General features: G+C 47.6%; 2 protein-coding genes across 4 annotated transcripts in view; one reads left to right on the top strand and one right to left on the bottom strand.

The window, feature by feature from the left end:
• FAM167B (family with sequence similarity 167 member B) overlaps positions 1 to 14,400 on the top strand; it is a 61,246-nt gene extending 46,846 nt beyond the window's left edge. Inside the window, exon 2 of the mRNA XM_085648417.1 lies at positions 12,274 to 14,400. Within this exon, the coding sequence (XP_085504543.1) occupies positions 12,274 to 12,537 (264 nt within the window). The 3' untranslated portion in view covers positions 12,538 to 14,400. The remainder of the gene's footprint in view (positions 1 to 12,273) is intronic.
• LOC146857785 (myotubularin-related protein 9-like) overlaps positions 1 to 23,095 on the bottom strand; it is a 452,543-nt gene that overhangs the window by 282,017 nt on the left and 147,431 nt on the right. The window lies entirely within an intron of this gene.

The following is a 23,095-nucleotide window of genomic DNA, read 5'->3' as shown; positions in this document are numbered from 1 at the left end:
TATGGACACGTTGTGCCCCCGCTTCCCGCCCACTTCGACCAGTGACATCGACATACACTTGCCCACAAATATCCTCGACCATCTTCGTTTTGCTCAACTCCTCGGAATTCACCTTTTTCTAGGAGCCACTGAGAGACGGTGATTCTGTACATCTGAGGAGCGTTCGTGTTCTTCACTAGCATCGCCGTCCGGCACCCACATTGCTGCAGGCTAGCTGCTGCGGTGTAGGAATCTTCTGCGCCGTCCTTCATGCGGGAGACAGGACACGTGACGGGCTCTTCCAGACTCTTCTCTGGGGCTCGATGTCTTTACTCTCCAGTATTCTAGGTAAACGAACCAGAAGCTTATGATTTCTAATTGTCAGTGCAGTTTTCACAGCTTCCGTCCAACTACCACGCGCCGTTTTAGCGTCTGAGCGCAACGTCATTTTACGCAAGCCGTTCTCAGTAGTAAAAAACGTGGAAAAAAGTTTTCGGCTCCGAGGAAAATGAAACTTTTAGCGGATAGGGTATTAAGCAGTGGAACTTAAAACGACAATGATAGATTTGTATTTTTTTTTTTTTATAATGTTGTATAAGGAGAGGATGACCAAGCTCGGAATGAAAAGGAAACAAGCACACCACTGCCTTTCTCCGAGGCGAAGCAGAAATGCCTCGGAGAAAGGCAGCGGCGGTTTCAGATTCGGGGGCGTGTTTCTTTTTCTCTCCTCTTGCCATTGGCTGGAGGAGAGAAAAACACGCCTAAAAAAGGGCGTGGCTAAAAAGTGGAAAGAAGAGCACGGAACACGCCCCCGAATCTGAAAAAGATGGAGCCTATTTGGAGGGACGGCTCTCTCCTCCAATGGCTGGCCTCCGTTTAGGAAGCCAGCCAATGGAGGAGAGGCAAAAAGAGAGGCGGGCTAAATAGCCACTCTAAGAAACATAAGATCTCCGGACTTCCGGATCTGCCTTCGGCAGACCGAACAGTCCCTCGACCTAACAAGCATTTACAATGCAATGGTCTCGGCATTGTTAAAGTTAGAGCTATTGGCATTGCTCATGACATTCTTGTATGTTTTTGTTTTTAAAACATTTAAAGAAACGGCATTTGTTATTTACAATGTCAATAGCTTAATCACTCTCCACTGCGAGACCTATTGCATTTGCACCCACACATACAGAGCCACACACACAGAGCCACCCACACATACAGAGCCACACACACAGAGCCACCTACACACACAGAGCCACCCACACACACAGAGCCACCTACACACACAGAGCCACTCACATAGAGCAACCTACACACAGAGTTACCTCCACCACTCACATAGAGCATTCTACACACAGAGTTACCCCCACACAGAGACTCCCACACACACAGAGCCTCCCACACACACAGACACAGAGCCTCCCACACACACACAGAGCCTCCCACACACACACACACAGAGCCTCCCACACACACATACAGAGCCTCCCACACACACACACAGAGCCTCCCCCACACACACACACACAGCCTCCCACACACACACACAGAGCCTCCCACACACACATATACGCTACAGCCAGGGCTTTAAGAGGGCCGGGTCTCACCAGTGAAGAGCATCGGCAGTTTTTTTATTAAATAGGGCCTCAAAACGGGTCTCTATCGGGCTCTGTATTGTGCCCTGGCACCAGCGGTCCGTTTTTAGTCCGTTTTGTGTCACAGCAGGCACATTGACGTGCATGCTCACTTCTCTCTAGTGGAGAAGTATTCTACACACAGAGTTACCCCCACATAGAGACTCCCACACACACAGAGCCTCCCACACACACAGACACAGAGCCTCCCACACACACACACACAGAGCCTCCCACACACACACACCCACAAACACACACAGAGCCTCCCACACACACATACAGAGCCTCCCACACACACACAGAGCCTCCCACACACACACACAGAGCCTCCCACACACACACACAGAGCCTCCCACACACACATATACGCTACAGCCAGGGCTTTAAGAGGGCCGGGTCTCACCAGTGAAGAGCATCGGCAGTTTTTTATTAAATAGGTCCTCGAAACGGGTCTCTATCGGGCTCTGTTTTGTGCCCTGGCACTAGCGGTCCATTTTTGGTCCGTTTTGTGTCACAGCAGGCACATTGACGTGCGTGCTCACTTCTCTCTAGTGGAGAAGTTAGCTTTACCGTTGTACCCTTTAAAGATTTCCCTTCTCTTGAAACTCAGGAGCAGCAACATCGTCGTGTTGTCACCAGGGCTTAAAGTGGAAGCTTTTTCAAGATTACATATAAGCCCTAGTAAATGGTTCCTGAGTACCTAGGGCATAGGGACTGTAGAGGGTCCCCTAGGGGCGCCTCACCTAGGCCTGTGACTTCTGGTTAATTTTTATTTATTTTTTACAAATTAAGCACTGAAACGGAGAAGACTCCATACCCACTTAGGACCACTGTAACATTGCCTACCAACTCAATTTCCCCCCCTACACAACAACAGTAAATCAGTGTTTGGCTAAAAATACCCTTCTCATTCACCCACCACAAGTACGCACCCACCCCAAGCCTTATGCAATTGCTCTACAAATGGAGACTATGTAACCCAGTTACAACAGTGTCAAATTTGCACTTGCACGTGACTGGTTGAGGAGAGATGCTGGTCCCAGACACCAAGGAGATGAAGAGCGAGTGCTAAGGGGGAGGGGAGGAACAGACCACATTAGATTATTGTACATTTAAGTTAAACAGAGACCCCTACTCCATTCATCAGAGAGATGGCAAAGTCTGGCTAAAGTGGGGGAAAGGAACCAGACAGGATAGCAAAAGACGGGCCTTTCTACCCTACCCTACCCCCACCCACTTTGTTATTGTGAGAGGTTTCGTCACTGCTGCAAAACAGGTTATTTTTTTCTTGCTTGCCTCGGACTGATAAACGCACAGTCACCTAGTCTGTGATATTTCTCACAGGGGCAGGGGGTGGTTTGCATATATGCCCCGGTCTGAAGGACTTCAGCAGACGTCGCCACCACCTTCGCTATTTAATGAGACCGTAAATATTGCGGAGGGTCCCTGCGATCAGAGTACACTTTCTACACGTGGGAGGGGGAGGGGCAGTCGAATGACTCGTGTCCCCTCCTCCTCGGCAGCGCCCAGTGTTGATTTATTCCGGGCAGATGCTTTTGACAGGGGCCTGTAAAAATCAAGCCCTCAGTTTATTGTGGTAGTTAATTATCAGTTCAGCTGCCAGTGCGGACTCCTTTCTCGTGCAAATGTCTTTGGTGCCTCCTGACTAAGAGAGAGGAATGTTCAGCTCGGCACTGCCTCTGGCTGAAACTAAAACTCGCACACGGGGTTTATGGGCCAGGCGCTCGACATTGTCTTGGTGTTTTAAGGAGTGTTTTCATGCGGTGTACAAATGCAAACAGGGAATTTTTTCATCGGTGCAACCACAGTGGCCATATGTATAGTGCATATTTTACTTCTTTACTAACTAGCTTGGCTTGCGGGTAACTTTATCCAAACTCGGGCAAGATAGAGAACAAGCACACCACTGCCTTTCTCCGAGGCGAAGCAGAAATGCCTCGGAGAAAGGCAGCGGCGTTTCCGGATTCGGGGGCGTGTTTTTCTGTTCTCTCCTCTTGCCATTGGCTGGAGGAGATAATGAGAAAAGTAGCAAAAAACACGCCCCCGAATCCGAAAAGGACGGGGCCTGTTCAGAGAGACAAACCTCTTCTCCAATGGCTGCCCAGCATTTAAGAGGCCAGCCAATGGAGAAGAGGAGAGAAGAGGGGCGGGTTCAAGCCCCTCTTCTCCAAAACATTAAATCTCGGAGCGAGACTGCGCAAGCGCAGCCTTCGAGCCGAGACCTAAAAAGGTCCTACCTGTCTCCACACCTCGAGCTATCAACATAAATAATTGGTGGGGTCAAGCTTGTACAAACACCACCGATGCTGCCAGAGTTAGCGCAGGGCATAGCTAACACTAGTGTAGCATGTGCAGTGACACCAGGCCCAAACCTAGAGCGGCCTATTGAACCCTCATAATAGCTGTATATACCACCCCAGCAGCAGTCAAGGTGGCCATGATCCTTGCTTGCACCAGGGCTCGCTGCAGCCTTGCTACGCCGCTGCATTAGTGAGAGCAGAGTAGCCACGTCCTCTCCTGCTAGTAAGGTGTGCTACAAGACCACACCCACCCACCCCTTCTCCCTGCCAGACGGTGCCACCTTGATGCCTCATCCGGAAGCTGCTTGGCCCTGCAGGTCTCCTCATAACCCAACAGTCGACAAACACTGCCAGGCTAAATATAATCATCACGGAAAACACCCGATTCTGGGAAGGAGTTTGGCTGAAATTACAGCAGAGTAAACAGGAGTTGCGCGTCTGCTCCGCATTCTGTAATTTTTGGCCAAATCATTTAATCTGCATGTGCCTAAAAAACAAATTGGGCCTTGTGTAATTATCCGTTGCTCAGGTAAAGAGCACTTTGGACCAAGTTCGCGACTTATAAAAAAGCACACACAAAAAATAATAAATACAATTAAAGTACCCCTGTCATATGTAATAAGGTTATTGGAAATCCCCTCTGCAGCAGGAATCCATTGGTTACTCAGTCAGCTCCGATCTATGTCCGAGACATAACCCAGTCCCAGCTCCAGGCGTCCCGCAAGTAAACAAGGCTGTGACAGTGACGGGACGGGGACCCCCGAGAACTGTTCAACGCTTGGTCCAGGGACCGCTCCCCCGCCCCCAGAGCAGCTTGAAGCCGGTATAAGGCCCAGGGATCTCCTCTAGAGCCGCTTCAGTTCTCGTCCAATCACTGCTTGGCTCTCCACGTTCCTCGCCAGGCGCGCGCAGGGACACCACCTGCACCTGGCGCAGCCTTGCACCACGTGCGCTTCGCGCACGCACACACGGTACAAGGTGCTTGCTCCTACACCTCTTGATCGCTCGTCGTGAACTCCAGACCAGCTGCACTGCTTTGGACTGGGATTTGGGGCGGCGTGAGAACCAGCTGCAGGTGTCTGGCTTGATAACAATTGCCTTTGCCGATGGAATGCCGTTATTGGACGGGCACCAAGGCTTGGGGTTTGCACGGCAGCAGACTGCTGGCAGGTTCTATGGGTTGAAGTTGCACGGCTGTACCCGAACACGTAACTGACCGCCTCACCTGGAGCTCATAAGATTACCTGAGAAGTAGGAGCCCTTTTAAGGCCTTCCAACTAGGACAGAGCCAGTCATATCTTAGTGTGAATATTTTGGGAAAGGAATGTCCCACACATGGTGTACGGGCGTGCACCCCTCGGCTGTACCCGAACACGTAACTGACCACCTCACCTGGAGCTCATAAGATTACCTGACAAGTAGGAGCCCTTTTAAGGCCTTCCAGCTGGGGCAGAGCCAGTCATATCTTAGCGTGATTATTTTGGGAAAGGAATGTCCCACACATGGTGTACGGACGTGCACCCCTCGGCTGTACCCGAACACGTAACTGACCACCTCACCTGGAGCTCATAAGATTACCTGACAAGTAGGAGCCCTTTTAAGGCCTTCCAACTGGGACAGAGCCAGTCATATCTTAGCGTGATTATTTTGGGAAAGGAATGTCCCACACATGGTGTACGGACGTGCACCCCTCGGCTGTACCCTCACCTGGAGCTCATAAGATTACCTGACAATTAGGAGCCGTTTTGAGGCCTTCCAGCTGGGGCAGAGCCAGTCATATCTTAGCGTGATTATTTTGGGAAAGGAATGTCCCACACATGGTGTACGGACGTGCACCCCTCGGCTGTACCCGAACACGTAATTGACCGCCTCACCTGGAGCTCATAAGATTACCTGACAAGTAGGAGCCCTTTTGAGGCCTTCCAGCTGGGGCAGAGCCAATCATATCTTAGCGTGATTATTTTGGGAAAGGAATGTCCCACACATGGTGTACGGGCGTGCACCCCTCCCATGAGTGACCCAACGACATGTGATACTGATATCCAGACTTTTTACTGGCTCAACTAGCACACTAATTCAGAATGCACACTGAGGCCTAGGCCTGTCCCTGACACTACCAAGGTTCAGAACCTGTTCTGTGACAAGGATGCACAAAGTGTGTCCCTCTTTTGTCAACATGGGAATCTACTCATTCTTATGGTTGTTGGTGTAAGGCGTAGTGGCAATGTATCTGTTTTTGAGAATTAGTAGAAATTAACAAACCTTTTTTCTGTGTCTGAGAGGAGGGTACTTATTTTCTCGAGCTCAGTAAAAGTTTTGCTTCAGTCTAACGCCTGGACCATTGCCCTGACATTTCGCTTCCATGTTGAGTACGTGTGCCTGGTGTATGTGCGGCACATACATTTCAGTGAGACTGTGAGCAATGTGCATGTGTTTGCTGAAACCCTTGGGATCCATTTTGAGAGGCTCCTGCTTTAGCCTGGCACAAGATGGAGAGTGGATACAGCTCCCACAGACGGTATAATTGTATTGCCTGCTTCCCTACAGCTGCCCAGACACTGAAGTGACACATGGTGACAGATAGCAATTCTAGGAGGACCTAGCAGCAAGGGATTACTATTTAGATTTTTGTGAGTGCTGATATTTGGATTGTTAGGGAGAGGGAGTGAATCAGCAGATTCTGTTGTTAAGGTTGGGGAAGATGCTAGGCATGGCCCGTCACTTTCTCTGTGAGAGTCCTCACCTAGCACAAAGGCCATGTGACAGACCCTGTTCAAAGGGTCATGGGCCAGACAGGGGCCATTTGGCCACAGCTGTGTGGCTGTGGTTTATTGCCTCTGCTGTCCCTCGGCCTGTCTCACTATGGCTCGGCAAATTGAGGCAAGTGCAACCCTTTCAGCATGTGCTTCTCAGTTGTTGTGATGGTGAGCGATCACAGTATAAAGAAAAATTGGTCCAACTGACATATATTTATGAGAAATCTTTGTAAAACACCCACATTCAACAAATCAAATAAATAATGACAGATTATTGAGCATTTATCATGAATTTTATGTTGTAAATCAATTCATAGTTAACAATGTCAATGGTTGCCCTTGCGGACATGAAGTGAAAATAAGTGCCCAAGGAAGTGCTTGTGATGGGATGGGAATGGAAGGGTATAAGTGCTGATATTGACAATATTTACAAGATGAAAAGACCTGTCTAACAATATTAAATTGCTGACTAATCAAAATTCCAAGACGCTATCAATACGCATTTCATCATCCGCATCTGGGCATCAAATAAAAGTACAGGTCAAGGTGAAGGAAAACTCGACGTTTCGACCCCCAAAAAACACAGAATCTCAGTAGTTCCTTCAAACGGGGTCTTCCTCAGGCCAAGAAAATGAGCAACCTCAGTACAACGCTGCTACACAGGCAGTGAAGGATTTATGGGATGGGCTGGGAATATCCAATACCAGAACATTTCCAGTTTGCCTTTTCAGAAATGGTTTGGGCCTGTTCTCCTTTTATGTGTCTTGCACAGCTTGTCTTCCAGATTCAGCCTCTGTCTTGAGTGCTGCTCCTTAAAGAATGGTTGTGTGCAGGCTGGAGCACCCACAAACGAGACACAAACAGGTGTGATCATTCTGCACCTTGACTACCAATAGCCACATCTGACAGTGATCAGGAAGAGAGACAGAGATGCCCCTTTTCTAGGGACCCACCACACATTGACAACAGATACTGCATTCCCACCCCACCCTTCACTTCTGCTATCCACCAAATGGAACTTCCAAGAAGAAGAATCAGCAGTCCTCTCTATCAGAAAGGACATCATTGAATTTCTAAGAAGAAGCCTTTCTCATCTTTCCCCACTTCAGTGTCTTGGCTCCCTCCCTCCAGGCTTAGGAATGTCAGTTATATATGTGCACTGTCTGGGAGAGCAACCTCAGCTCCACCTTGTACATATGAACATGCCAAGATTTCCAAAATGGAACCCACAGGCCTGTGTCACTCTGGTTTACAAATACACCCACGTACTGCCCACCATTCCACATGCATACATGCACACACTCAAGCACACAGGATCTTGGGGCTAGTATTCTGGGTTCACTGCGTGCAGCAGAACTTTGGGTTAGTGGGCCAGTAAGCTCCTACTGACACAACACAGGTAAACACCTGGTCATCATATCATTCCTACAATACACGGTATGTGGCCTTCACTGTGCTATTTGAATGCAAACCATGATAGGGACAGCAGTCCAGCTGTTACTATGAGGAGTTCACTGGGTGTGCCCCTTCAGGTCCAGGACAAGTCCAGACAAGTCAACAAGTCCAGACAAGTCCAGAACAGACTTAGGCCTCTGCGGACACACTGGATTAGAGTGGGGCAGGAATCCAAAAACAGGATAACTAATACTGATAGTTCGGGCTTGCATGGCAGGGGACATGACTGTGCACAATGCAGGTAACATTCCTGCCCCAACACCATGTCCGAACTAGATCCAGAAAATGAGATGCAATAGGGAGTCACTTCAAACAGGCTCCAGAACCTTAAACAGTGGATCCACATTCCTTGTCTGGAAAATGAGTATAAAAGTGGGACCTAAAGCACCTCACAAAGGAAGTGAGTGCTCTGGGGAGTACTTGAAAACTGTGCTGAGACTAATGCTTGTGTCAGCTTCACAGCCACTCTCCCATATGTGAGGGGACATCATCTGAAGTCTGCAAAACTTGCCATGTAAGCTGTGGGTGTGCCTAGGAATTGGAAACCTCACTGAGACTGACCAGAGGTGTCAAGGGTAATCCAGTCACCTACAATGGGGTTCCTGTGGCGAACACCCTAAAGAAACTGAAACAAAACAACAGTGTGTCGTTCGACACCCTTGCAAAGTGCCCGAAGGGCTGGTGTTGCACATGTGCTGCACATTCCTCCTAGGAACCACCATTGCTACCAAAACATGAGACCTGTCCCTGGCCCAGAAGCCGCAACTACCAAACATGCTCACCTGTCAACATGGCCTGCCGCACTGAACTTTTCAGTGGCCTGAATCATGAGCATGACCAGAGACATTTTAAGGCATGTGCAAAGTGGGCTGTGTCCCAGGGACCCAGCTTTAAAGGGGTCAGGACAGGGCCCCTCATTAATTTATCCGAATAGTACACCTATGATAACTACCTCTAGCTCTTTTAGTAATAGAATGTTGGCAACTATTCCACAGGCTCATGCAGGGCTGCCCCATGGTCCATGTCCATGACAATCTGTTTGTTGTATGAAGATCAATGCTGGTCCAAAGGGCAACTCAAGAAAAGGAGGGATGTTCAATGAAACGGGGGGCTGATTTTAAATAAACAACTGCCTATCATTTTTCTTCTTTCTTTTAATATTAGTTAACTTTTTAGTAATTATCAATAGGCGTGATTTAGCTGAAAGTGGATCATAAATGCAATGATGTTAGGAACAGGGGCCCCCAAAATAGATGAGGGCCAGGGCCTTAAGATGTCCCTGGGCATGACCACTGCTGCAGTTAAGCAATGCTGAAGAAGACACATGTGGAGTGAGCCTGATGAGCACACTATCCGCTCCATCCAAGCAGCGTCACTACTGAGAAGGTAACGTGAGGCCTGGCCTCAAAAGACTGAACTAGGCCTAAGCAGAATTCTAATTCTGCTGGCGGAACCAGAGGAAGTTGGTAATTCCCCGTTACTCTTGTAACGGGGAATTACTGAAAAATTCCAGCGCTCCGTCAGCAGAATTAACTACTTAAATGCAGTGTTTTTTAAACATAGAGGGACTGCTCCCTCTTCCCTCTATGTTTAGAAACCACTGCATACCACTCAGCATCCTTACATACTCTGCAGTGATTACAGGTTTTAATCACTGCAGAGTATGCAAGGGCACTGAGTGCTATGCTGCGGGTTCTAAACATGCAGGGAAGAGGGAGCAGTCCCTCCTGGTTTACAAACCACTGCACACCACTCAGTGCCCTTACATACTCTGCAGTGATTACAAGTTTTAATCACTGCAGAGTATGCAAGGGCGCTGAGCGCTATGCTGCGGGTTCTAAACATGCAGGGAAGAGGGAGCAGTCCCTCCTGGTTTACAAACCACTGCATACCACTCAATGCCCTTACATACTCTGGAGTGATTACAAGTTTTAATCACTGCAGAGTATGCAAGGGCGCTGGGCGCTATGCTGCGGGTTCTAAACATGCAGGGAAGAGGGAGCAGTCCCTCCTGGTTCACAAACCACTGCATACCACTCAGTGCCCTTACATATTATGCAGTGATTACAAGTTGTAATCACTGCAGAGTATGCAAGGGCGCTGAGTGCTATGCTGCGGGTTCTAAACATGCATGGAAGAGGGAGCAGTCCCTCCTGGTTCACAAACCACTGCATACCACTCAGCATCCTTACATACTCTGCAGTGATTACAAGTTGTAATCACTGCAGAGTATGCAAGGGCGCTAAGTGCTATGCTGCGGGTTCTAAACATGCAGGGAAGAGGGAGCAGTCCCTCCTGGTTTACAAACCACTGCATACCACTCAGCATCCTTACATACTCTGCAGTGATTACAAGTTGTAATCACTGCAGAGTATGCAAGGGCGCTAAGTGCTATGCTGCGGGTTCTAAACATGCAGGGAAGAGGGAGCAGTCCCTCCTGGTTTACAAACCACTGCATACCACTCAGCATCCTTACATACTCTGCAGTGATTACAAGTTGTAATCACTGCAGAGTATGCAAGGGCGCTGGGCGCTATGCTGCGGGTTCTAAACATGCAGGGAAGAGGGAGCAGTCCCTCCTGGTTCACAAACCACTGCATACCACTCAGTGCCCTTACATATTATGCAGTGATTACAAGTTGTAATCACTGCAGAGTATGCAAGGGCGCTGAGTGCTATGCTGCGGGTTCTAAACATGCATGGAAGAGGGAGCAGTCCCTCCTGGTTCACAAACCACTGCATACCACTCAGCATCCTTACATACTCTGCAGTGATTACAAGTTGTAATCACTGCAGAGTATGCAAGGGCGCTAAGTGCTATGCTGCGGGTTCTAAACATGCAGGGAAGAGGGAGCAGTCCCTCCTGGTTTACAAACCACTGCATACCACTCAGCATCCTTACATACTCTGCAGTGATTACAAGTTGTAATCACTGCAGAGTATGCAAGGGCGCTAAGTGCTATGCTGCGGGTTCTAAACATGCAGGGAAGAGGGAGCAGTCCCTCCTGGTTTACAAACCACTGCATACCACTCAGCATCCTTACATACTCTGCAGTGATTACAAGTTGTAATCACTGCAGAGTATGCAAGGGCGCCAAGTGGTATGCATTGGTTTTAAACACGGAGGAAAGAGGGAGCACATTTGGACATTTGGGTGCGCTATTTTCTTTAGCAAGTTTCATCCTCACATCCGTTTTTGGACATAAGCGTGCATTTTGTGCTAAGAAAATAGTGCCAAATTCCCACTGAACCCCGTTTCGGAATTCTGCGGAATCTGGTGGAAGGGAATCAATCTCCACGAATTTCTCCCACCCCTAGACTGAAATACTGTCACAAACACACAAGGATAATTCTGGCATAGGAAATTGCCCTGTCCAGGGAGTTATTTGGACTGACCCTCAAGTTCCCGAAGCAGTGATGCCTCACTGAAGTAAAACTTTGGTCTAATGTTGCCTTAGAACAAATCATGGAGAGGTCACTGTCGATATTGGGAGACACCATCGAGCACGAGAAGGGCAACGTTAAGGTACACCTGATGAATCCAATGGGAGTGCTTGTAGTTGTTTCCCCATCTAATTGTGCAGTATTCCACTTTCCTGTGAAATTAAAAGCACTTTCTTTTGGCTAAAAGATAAGCACTGGGCTAGACAGTGAACTATTGCATCTGCTGTTTGCCTGTTTTAATTCTTAGTCTTTGCCCTCCACACACACCCGCCCCGGAGAAGCCTGTGGCTGCTTTTCCTTGCTCGTCCTTGCTACCTTGAGACTCAAGAGTGGAGGGGTGAACTTGGCTCAGTTTGCAGTTTCATAGTAGGACGGATCCCAGGACACCAAAGGAAAAAGACCACAACCACCACGATTGTGGCCCAGTTGCCCCTGTCTGCCCGGGAGCCCCATAAACGGTTTCTGGCAGAGTGAAAATGCTTAAGATTCACACAAAAGAGTAAACTGTCTCCTTGTGGCATTTCAGAAACACACATCCAACTGGAAAATCTCAGAATTTCACCTTAATCCACCTCCACTCATATTCAGTTTGTCTGCTGTAATATATCACCTTTGAGCCCCAGATGTGTTGTTATAAGTTATGGGCAGTATAATGTGGGTCTGTAACGTGTTTTGTTCTGACTTCCACAGAAGGAAATGCAGGAGCTGGACCACCAGCTCGCCCGGCAGCTGATGCGTCTCCGCGGCCAGATCCACCAGCTGAAGGTGGAGCAAGCCTGCCACCAGCACAAGGAAATGCTGGACGACGCCACCTTCGGGCTGGAGGACTGCGAGGAAGACTCTGACCTTCTGTGTAACATTCCTCCCAAAGCCGCCTTCTCGCTCTCCATGCCGCTGAAGCACATTGGTCTCACACGTATGAACATTAACTCCAGGCGCTTCTCTCTTTGCTGAAGGCAGGCACCTGAACGAGATCATACAAGCAATAGACTACTCAGGCCTTTTGCTTTAGGACTAAAAGAGAAGCAAAGCTCTTAGCAGGTAACATGAACATGTTTAGCTCCAACATGCACAAACTTGTTTGAAACTCAGTACTGTCTTCTAGAAAATAAGTCCTGTCTTCTCAAAGACAGATGCAACCTTCTCCAGCACGGGCACATTCTTCTGCGGAATGGATTCAGTTTTCTCCATTGTGGATAGAGACTGTTAATATGTGGAGTGACTGTTCTCCAACCTGCGACAGTGTTCTCCACCCTGGATACAATATTTTGCATTATAGATACAAATTTTCCTCAACATTGATGAAATCTCCTCCATTATGGTTACGATCTTCTTTAATATTGCTGTAATGTGTTGTATCACGAATTTCACATGATTGTGTTCATCGTGGATCCATGTTCTGCAGGATCAGCACTGTCTTCTCACAGACAGTCTTCTTGAAAATATCCCCCTTCCTCCATCATAGATAGGATCATCTTCAGCAGGGATTGAGTCTCCTCCAGATGACTGTGGTATTTTCCAATAGTGACATAGCCTTCGGCATCGGGGATCTAATCCCAATGAAGAACACAAGTTTCTTCAGCAATGCCTCGTGCTCCTCTGAGGCTGATGGTCGCTTGTCTAACATTGGGCCTTTCTCCAGCCACGGGCGACATTTCATGCTTTCACTTGCGAGGAAACTTCTCACCACCCGAGAAGAACTTTCAGGTGACTTGGAACCCAGGAAGTCGGTGCTGGTCATCCCTGTCATTATTTGCGATTACTAATGTGATGTGTATAAAAAATAGTTGTAGGTGTTTTTTGGTGCTCTGATAGCGCCAACGCTTTTGGACTGAATTGCGTGGGTCTGTTAAGGGCGCATCTTTCTCTGTAGAACATTCTGATTCTAAATGGTTGAAATCTTCAGTTAAAATGTTCTGATTTTAAAATGGACAGGAACAGCATCCTCTAAAATGGGCAGAACCTTGTATGTAGAACCTCTGGACTTCCAAATGACTATCCTTCTGAGCAGGGCTTTAAGTGGGATGAAAAAACTGGGGGGGGGGGGTCTCTCAAAGGGGCGTGGTCAGTGTAATTAAGGGCATGGCATTAGCTAAAAACCTGTGCTTAGCATAGCGTGCCGCCCGACTTGTATTTGGCTGTTTCTGTTGCATCCAGAAATATGATACAACAAGTAACATCAGACATACAAGAAGTCAGGACTAATAGCTTTGTCAGTGGTTGTTAGTTGCAGCAGATAAATAAGCAGCTACAATGGCTTGTATATAATATTGAAAAAGCTTCCACTTAAAGCCCTGGTGACACCACAACAATGTTGCTGCTCCTGAGTTTCAAAAAGAGAAGAAGGGAAATCCAGAGAAAAAGTGACTCTCTTTAGAGGATTTCCCTTTCCCTACAACGCTTGTGAGAAGTGTGAGCACGCGCACATCGATGTGCCTGCTGTCACCGCAGTCCGGAAAAAAACACGGACCGCCTGTGCCGGGGCACAAAACAGAGCCTGTTAGGGGCCCCCTTAAAAAACACTGCCGGTGCTCAGTACCAGTGAGACCCGGCCCACTTAAATCACTGCTTCTGAGACAGAGCGTAAGGAGAAGGTAGGTTGTGTTGGCTCGAAAGATCTAAAGGTTTTCATTTGTTATCAAATTCTGTGTGTCTAATTCTCTGTTGCAGGTCCTGAGTATCCCCTGCCGATCTGGGTGCCCGTGCCAGGCACGGGGGAGCCTACTTCAGATTTGTTTTATTGATTACTATAGCTGGAGCATTGGGTAATGATGAGCACGTGCCTGGAATTGTCACAATAAAGAAAAGATGACTGGAGATTATGTGTCATTTGACTGAGTTCCTAACAGACTTGCATTTTTGCACCGGCCCCTGACACTTGTCCTTAGAAACCCAGACGTGCTGCAGGTGAGAGGTGCTCAGTTGTTTCTACAGTTGTGATTATTTTGGCTTATTTTCCATAGTTGTTCCTTATCAACATGTTTTCATCCCCATGACGGAAGCTCATAGGATTTCTTTCTCTGCCCAATCCTGGGCACAAGTCCTAAACAAGCATTTGCAATGCAATAGGTCACGCATTTACGCGAGTTTAAGCTATTAGTATTGTAAATGACATGCTTTCATTTATGTTTTAAAAACGAAAACAAAAATAAAAGGCATTGTCATTTGCAAGGTCAATAGCTAAAACTCGTGTAAATGCGAGACCTATTGCATTGCAAATGCTTGTTCCTGTTTATACCTAGGTGACAGACATTACAGTCCCCACATGTATGAAAACCTGTCTGGCATCTAAACCAGGTTCCCAAATCTTGTGTCTTAAGTACCTCGTAGATAGAACAAAGAAGTTCTCTAATGATCTTCTCCTTTTATATGCTATGGAGTGCTTTTTTTCAATCAGCGTCTCTACTCCTGGAAATCCCTTCTGAATTTGCCCACGTTTATATAAGATCTTAAGGACCTCGTGGTTTATTTAAGAGTGGTTGGTGATGAAGGATAAGCAGTCCCTGACTTCTGGTTAGGGTTTTACCTTTAGTGTGTTGGCTCTTTCTGCACTTCCTGACTGATTAATTTTTAGGAATCTAATTAGAGAGAGGGAATGTTTTGTGCTGGTACATACAGTATTCTGCTGCATCCAGCCACAAGTCCGGAGAGTAGAGCTGGTCCTATCCTAGCCTTGAGTTACCATCATCTATCTATATAATTGAGTGAATTAGTGTGCTTAGTGCTACCGCTCATACAAAGCACAACACTGTTCGGGTCACCTCTAGGGCTTTGTATTGAGTATTATGTATCAAGCACCATGGCATGGGGGATAGTCTAGGGGCTTTCGTTGTTAGGTGTTCTGAAGGCGGAGGCATCACCACTCATCCTTTGCAGCTGTCCCCTGAAGAAACTACATCCTCTGAATGGAGTCCCATAGGGGCACTGATGCGACCCAAGTTGGCCACTGGTTTCAGGATGTCTTTTTAACTGGATGATGCATCCGAGAACTGACCAATAAGGGGGAACTAAGGTCGAGCACCTGATTGGGCCTGGTGGGGATAACTAGGCCCATGTGAGTACAATAAAACTTACCTGTAATAAGGTGACAAGCAAAGCCTAGAATCAGGTCAGGAGTGAGTGCGGTTGCCACATGGTTCATTCCAATGTAAAGTGAAAGGGGGGAGGTGGCGGTGGGGGGTGGTTATTTACGCTGAACGCTTTGCAGATCCAGCAATGCGAGTTCGATATCCAAGACAACGTTCATTTGTTCACAAACAGGCGGGCAGGCGTTGTTGTTATTGTTAAAACAGTTAAATAGTACTTGTACGTGTATAACCAAACCAAACCCAAATATTTGTGCGAGATGTGCCAATCTGCAGCGGGATGAACCACCATGAGTGGCGGCCACCTGGGCTCTGACAACACAGTATACCTGCCCTGCCTGCGACCAAGTTATACCTGCCTTCGGTGGTCGATGTGACAACTCGGCATTGCTGGGACTGCTCCGATGTATTGTGGTCCCCGGCAATTTCTGCAAACATACTTTATGTACCAGCTCTCAGAGAGGGTTGACTTTGGAACTGCGGAACGAGAGACGAGTCTTGGCGTAGCTTCAACATTGTGTGATTCTGGGCAAATCACTTCATTTGCCAGTGTCTTCCCAAAAAATTGAAATACAATAATGACCGAAATGTCCTTGTGTAATGTATCTGGAGCTCATGTAAAGCGCTCCAATACCTTCGAGTCCGTGCTATATAAAACTGAAGAAAAAAAAGTAAAAAGGCACTTCCTTCTGAACTCTCCCTTCTATTCAACTCATAAGAAAGCAGAGTATGTAACAAAGAAGATACCGGTGTCGAGTTGCATTTAGTTTTAGAACTCTGGTTGTGAGTAGTCCTGCTTTTATGTCTGTGGCGTGCCTTGTATTTGGTTATCAAAACCTGGTCACCCTGAACTGCCTGGAAGTGGAGAAGGTTGCATGTCTGAAGAAAGCAGCGCAGGAGTGCAGTGTCCTGAAAAGGATTCTGCGCCCCGCCCTTCACATTTCCTGACATAACAAACTAGACACATTCCCATACCAGGTGTCACTTGTGATCAAACTTCCCCCTCCTCACAAAACCTGTGCTCGCTCCTCTTGAGCACAACATGCACTCGGGTCGGGTATCTAAAGCCATGCTGGCATTTCTTCTGTTGGAAAAATAAACTCAGAAAGCGCGCAGCCCGTTATTTCTATCCAGTCCTTCTTTTCAGGGGCCGAAACTAAGGGAATTCCCTGACAGTGAATGTGCAGGTCAGTAAAAAGAAACAGCAAGTATGCACAGAACCAACCAGCAGCTCGTGGTGCGCGAGCACCAGAGGGGAGCGGGGAAAGGGAGCGCGGCAGCGAGGCGAACGTGCGCTGCTGCGCGTGCTGGCCACCGACGGGAATGGGCGTTGCAAAGGCGGGACATGCGCCCGCCTTTGCCCAATCGCGAGCCTTTTAAAAAAATTAAAAACACATGAAAGCCAATGGCGGGCGGCGAAAGCCTGCTCACACGCACAAGCGTGTGAGCAGCTTTCAGAACCCCCTTACAAGAAGGCTCGCACTGCACGTGCAGTGCTACGCACTGCAACGCTTGGCGTGAGCCCTAAAGAAGAAGGGAGGTGACTGACCTAGTTTGGCAGTATGCACGTCCCTTCACGGTGCGCCACATCACGGTGCACGACATCACACATGGCATCACAGGAATTGACATCATAGAAAGTGGCATCACAAGCCACGACTTTACAGGAAGTGACATCACAAGAAGTGACATCAGATTTAAAGCCCTCACATATATCACATATATGTCTATCATGTGTATGTTTGAGCGCATTGCGAGGACAATAGCACAGTGAGCTATGGAAGATGATATGTGACATCCTGTACATTCGTATACAAACATATAATTTATGGTACAAGTAATATGCACCTGTTGATGTAAAGCGCTCTGACAACCTGCATTGGAATGAGTAGGGCTATACAAGAAAAAATAGCGGTACTTAAATGATTTCAACGCCTCCTCAGGGGAAGTAAGCTCTCTATAAACGCAATTTGCTTTGTGTAAATACTGGGAAAGACCAACACATCTGACATTCTTACAGAGCATGCATATCTCCTAAACAGAGACTGAATAAAGTGAAAAGCTGCCTCTCTTAATTATGTCTGAAGTGCTAACAAGGTGTGAGCCTTTATTTCCCCTCCGCTTCATTTGCCTCAGGTGTGAGGCTCCTGACTGCTCCCAGCCAAGAGACTCGAACAAAAGCAGGGCAAATGACCCCTCAAATGTGGCCTTTGTTATGGGCCCAACAGGAGTCTTAAATAATAAAGCCCCGTCCCCGCCTGCACGTTGTTGCTTGTTGCAGATGGAAAGCAGACAACGTGCAGGCGCTACTGAAAGTGTTGCGGTGTTTGGAAATTACACCGGGACGAGTTCAGCACATTATTCAGTGGGGCCCAAATTCTTGGCAGGGTGGACGGCGTTTACCCTGTGAAAAAAGTGGGTGGATGCCGTTCACCCATGTGTACCCCCCACCCGTGCCCTGACCCAATCTATTCGGTTCAGACACTTTCTGGGAAAACCACAGTGAGGGGAAAATTTAACCCACTTTGAGGGAGCTTAATGTGGGGCTTTGGCAGAGACAGCTCTGTTTGTAAAATGTGGGGTTTTGGCATAGACGGCTGTGGGTGAAATGTGAAGCTTTGGCAGAGACAACTGTGGTCATAATGTGGGGCTTCAGTAAGTGGCAACTGTGGTCATAATGTGGGCCTCCAGGCAGAGGTTGCTAGAGCCCTAATGTGGGGCTTCAGGTGCAGACAGCTGTGGCCATATTGTGGGGCTTCGGGAAGAAAGAGCTCTGCCCATAATGTGTGCCTAGGCAGCGTCACCTGTAGTCATGTTGTGGGGCTTCGGGCAGAGGTGGGGTGAGTAGTGGTCTCCTCTTGGAACCTGGTTCTCTGACGTCTCCTCTGTAGGTGGTGCGATCATTCCCATTATGTTGGAGATTTCACAATCCTCTCGGTCTCTTCTGTTCCTGCTTCTCCCTGGGCCTTCTGTCCTCATATTTTTAGGTTAGGAAAATCATAAAAACCCAAATCTGGGACCTCTGGCTTTGTGAAATATTGCACCGTCAAATATTGAAACTTTTGATTTATTGAATCTCTTTTTATAACATTTTTAGAGTGTTTTTCTATTGTAAAGATTTTAATTAATTGAACAATAAAGTTTCTTCTTCATATTTTTAGGTCGAATCTAACCAGACAGCACAGATCGTAAAGACATAACGGGACATATTGACGCGGAATGCATGCCGCCCATTGCTCACCGTTGGCCCTCTGTTTTATCAGTCACAGTTACTTGCTTTCTGTTCGCTGGGCCTATTTATTTTAGCCCCTCCAACGTGCCTTTGTCCCTCCCACGGTGCTTAGCCTTTTTAACACTTCTCTGATTGACTCCTTCAGTTCTTCCATGACTGCTTGTTTTTGCAGCACTCTTTTCTTTCTTTTTCTTCAGGCACTCCATGGGAGCACAGATTCTATACAGCTGTCTTCTGTGTATGCTTCACTAGGAGCCCCCCCATCGCATGTCGCTCTCACGCACAGAGTGCTTCTGCCCAGCCTCCTCTCCACTACTGTCTTGCCTGTGTGCTTCCATTTTTTAATATATAGCGCATACTTGGCCCAAGTGCAGTGGAGAGCTTCATGTGAACACCTGCTGCGTAAAACACAAAGAGAGGGGATGGGGAGCCAAAAGAAAGAAAGGTCCAGAACCCGCGCTCCCAAGGCTAACGGAATAATCACATAAGGGTGACTGTTCCTAAAGAGAAGAGAGAGAGCTGGCCTATTTGGACCCTCGGAGAAATTGTAGGTTGGAAGTGAGACATTATGAAGGTGGGGGAATTCCTCCTTTTACAAAAAGTGCCCTCACACACCCATGCGAGTGTCATGCTTTATCATCGGGCGTTGCTCCTCGTGGGGGTGGCGCTGCAGTCCCCAGCGGGCACATGCGAGAGGGCTCTTTATCGGAGTTCTTTTCGGAGAAACGCCGCAGTGGTGAGTGTGGGTGTGTGGAGGGGGAAAGAAGGTGAGTGAATTAAAAATACTCCACTGGTACCCTAAAAAACTTTATTCAGTGGTCCGTGTAGTATGGTGAAAACAGATGACAAGAGAAGGCCTCTAGATTAATTATATCAGAGGGGTGAGTATTTTCCTTCCGTTTTATTGTCAAACAGGTCAAAGTGATAGATGAATCAGTTAGGCCGACATGTTTCACGCCTTAAATAGGTTCCTAATGGATCCCTTGGTGTTTCATCAGGACCGTGCTAAAAGTGAAAGAGGTTAAAAATAGGAATCTGAGACGACAACACCCTGTATCGCTATAGTACCTATGTTCAGGTTTTTTAGGCGTCAGGGCACCTAGAGGAATGCCCATTAGGAGTTCCCAAATCCAAGCTAGAAAGAAAAGAAAAAAAGGCAAAACGTTTTGGAGAGATAGTCATAGCATTCATTAGTATCGTGCCTTTGACTCATACACTACATTTGTATCATGATTGGGGCAAGGAGGCATGCTGTCACATTCATACCCCAGTCGCCAGGAACAGGCTATGCAGTACTCACACACACCGCAATATCAATGCCCACAGTTGTCACTTGGCGCGAAATTCACGGCACCTCAACACACTGTGTAGAAGAGTCAGCATGCTGATGTGCGCAAACTCGGATACATGTATCCACATTCATGATACGAGCAAAATGACACACGTCTGTGATGTCTATAGAAATGGCGTGAGAGCCGTGATTGGTGATGCAGCTCGTTAAAAAATACACCTGCTATGCCACTTCCAGTAACAAAGTTACTCCGGTGCGAGTAACGGCATCAGAAATAATCGAGACATAAAACTTAGATGCCACCAAGGCTTTTGATTCAATCGAATGGGACTACATTTTCGGGGTGATGATGCGCATGGGGTTCCCGCCACTCTTCCTCTCTTGGTTCAGGCTATTATATCAACCACTGGTTGCTAAGGTGCTTATACATGGGCGCACATCTCAGACGTTCCAAATTGCTAGAGGAACCCGGCAGGGGTGCCCACTCTCCCCTTTGCTTTTTGCCATTGCAGTAGAACCGTTAGCGGCGAAACTGAGACAGCACCATAAGGAGAAGGCACTGTGTTGCAATATGCGGATATATCATTGTATGCCGATGATATAACTCTATACATCCGAGATCCGCAGCAGAATCTGAACCCGATCCTCAGAGAATTTATAGTCTGTGGGAAACTATCAGGGATCCAGATTAACTTGGGGAAGTCAAGTATTTTCCCACTAACAAGTGCAACTGCTTGTTTCCCACTGGATTATCCCTTAGAGTGGTGCGATGAGGAATTACGATACTTAGGAATACGTGTCACGAGGGATAGAGAGGAACTTATGTGGTTAAATTATGGCACGGTTATAACCCGTATAGCGGAATGTGTTACCCGCTGAATTGCGTTGCCCCTATCCATGGCGGGAAGAGCATCCTTAATTAAAATGGTGGTACTTCCCCAACTGCTCTATCTCTTTTTAAATATTTCGTATTATCCAGGGGCATTCTTTTTTAAGACACTTAGGTCGGAACTGACACGACTTGTATGGGGAGGTAAACAGCCGAGGCTTCAATGGAACGTCCTTATCAGGCCGTATTCACAAGGAGGGTTTGGGATACCGAATTTTGAGCTCTATTACATTAGTGCGCAGGCCCATTATGCTTGGTTCTGGGTGGCACAGCCCTGGTACATGCCGCAGGTCGCGGCGGAGCATTGGCTGGCACACCCCATTCCCATTAACGGAGCAATCTACGAACGGGTTGGTGCTAGAGACAGGATGCCGACTACCCTTACATGTACGATTGCAGCATGGCAACGCATAGGACGCATGCTGAACGCCACCTTCTTATATTCTCCATTCTTACCTCTCACTTATCATCCGAACATGCCCCTTCTTCAAAAAGCACTGTTTCATAACTATAGAGAGCGCACCCACATCCGCACATGGGGGGACCTATATCAGGATGGCCACTTTCACACTGCTGAGCAAGCATTGCAGGGACTGCAGCACACCCAACTTGACCTTTTTCTCTATATTCGCCTTAGGCAGGGGATCCAATCTCTCACCCCGGACTTTCCAGCTGAACCACAGATTTTAGCGCCACTGCAGCTGATACTAAAGAGCGCGACGGCTAAACGTCTTGTCTCCCTGATCTATCAGGCAGTGCACACGCAGAGAGAACTGCCAGCCACAATATCCCGCGCTCATTGGGGTGAGGAACTGAGGTATGACCTGACAGATGATCAGTGGGCGTACTGTTGCCTACAAATAGAACGGGTTTCGGCCAGTAGCAGGCTCCGCATCATACACTACAAGTTCCTACATAGAGTGTATTACACTCCAGTCAGGCTGCACAGATACCACCTAAGAGACTCGGACAGGTGTGACAGATGTCATGCTCCTGGAGCAGGTTTTCTACATCTGGCGTGGGAATGCCCGGGGGTGAATGAATATTGGGGGCAAGTCTTTGATGCTTTGACATTGATGATAAATACACGTGTGGGACCCACCCCATTGATGGCCCTGCTTGGTTATGTTAAATCACTACAGGTGGTACACCGTAAATATGTCGCCATTGCACTTCTGATGGCTAAAAGGCATGTGGCCTACCGCTGGGGAAGAGGACGGGCACCCAAATTCAAGGATTGGATTGATGATCTAGTGAATTGCCAAGAGCTGCCGTGCGCTTCTCGGCCCAGGGATATATAGGCCCCCTTGACATGTTACCTATTGGCGCACCCACGTGACTCATCGCAGGCTAACGCAGACACACCTAAGCACTAGCAGGTCTGAAGAATACAGGAAATCAGGAAAGATTTAGCACCAGACAGTGGGGAGATGTCGGATGAGAACTATGTGGGCTACATGTTAGTGTGGCTTATCTTTTTATATTTGCAAGGTAAGATATGGAAATGATGTGATCTTTATGTATGCTGGGAATGAGATTATGTACGCTGGTCTGCAGCATTCTCACTCACCTCTTAAATCTCAGCTGAAACAGTGACATGCTCCGATAGGTTCTGTATGGAACTCTTATGATATGTATAGTATGGATGTAGACATGACCAAAATGTACTACCCAATGTTTATGACAATGCTACCGATGTTTGATATATGAGCAAAAAATCAATAAAAAGAAGTTTAAAAAACAAAGGTAGACATACAACTTATATAACCTACCTCACTAGTAGTTAAGGCTGGCCTTATCGGCGTTGAAGAGCGGAATGAAGAGGACTACCTGCGAGTGATATGGTGGAAAATGAGCGGTGGGCGATTATGGCCAAGAGCATACATCTTTCGATGTGCAAGCCAGACGGAAATTACTCATGGAGCCTCTCCTGGAATGCAGCGTATTACCTGCCTTCCGCTGCTCGAATGCCGATGGCAGGTGGTAAATGCTGTATATGTGCCATGCCCGTGCGT

Source organism: Triturus cristatus, chromosome 3_2 (assembly GCF_964204655.1).
Source record: "Triturus cristatus chromosome 3_2, aTriCri1.1, whole genome shotgun sequence".
In the NCBI taxonomy this organism is placed as follows: domain Eukaryota; kingdom Metazoa; phylum Chordata; class Amphibia; order Caudata; family Salamandridae; genus Triturus; species Triturus cristatus.
The sequence above is the reverse complement of the archived record's forward strand: the minus strand, read 5'-3'. Positions and strand labels throughout refer to the sequence as shown.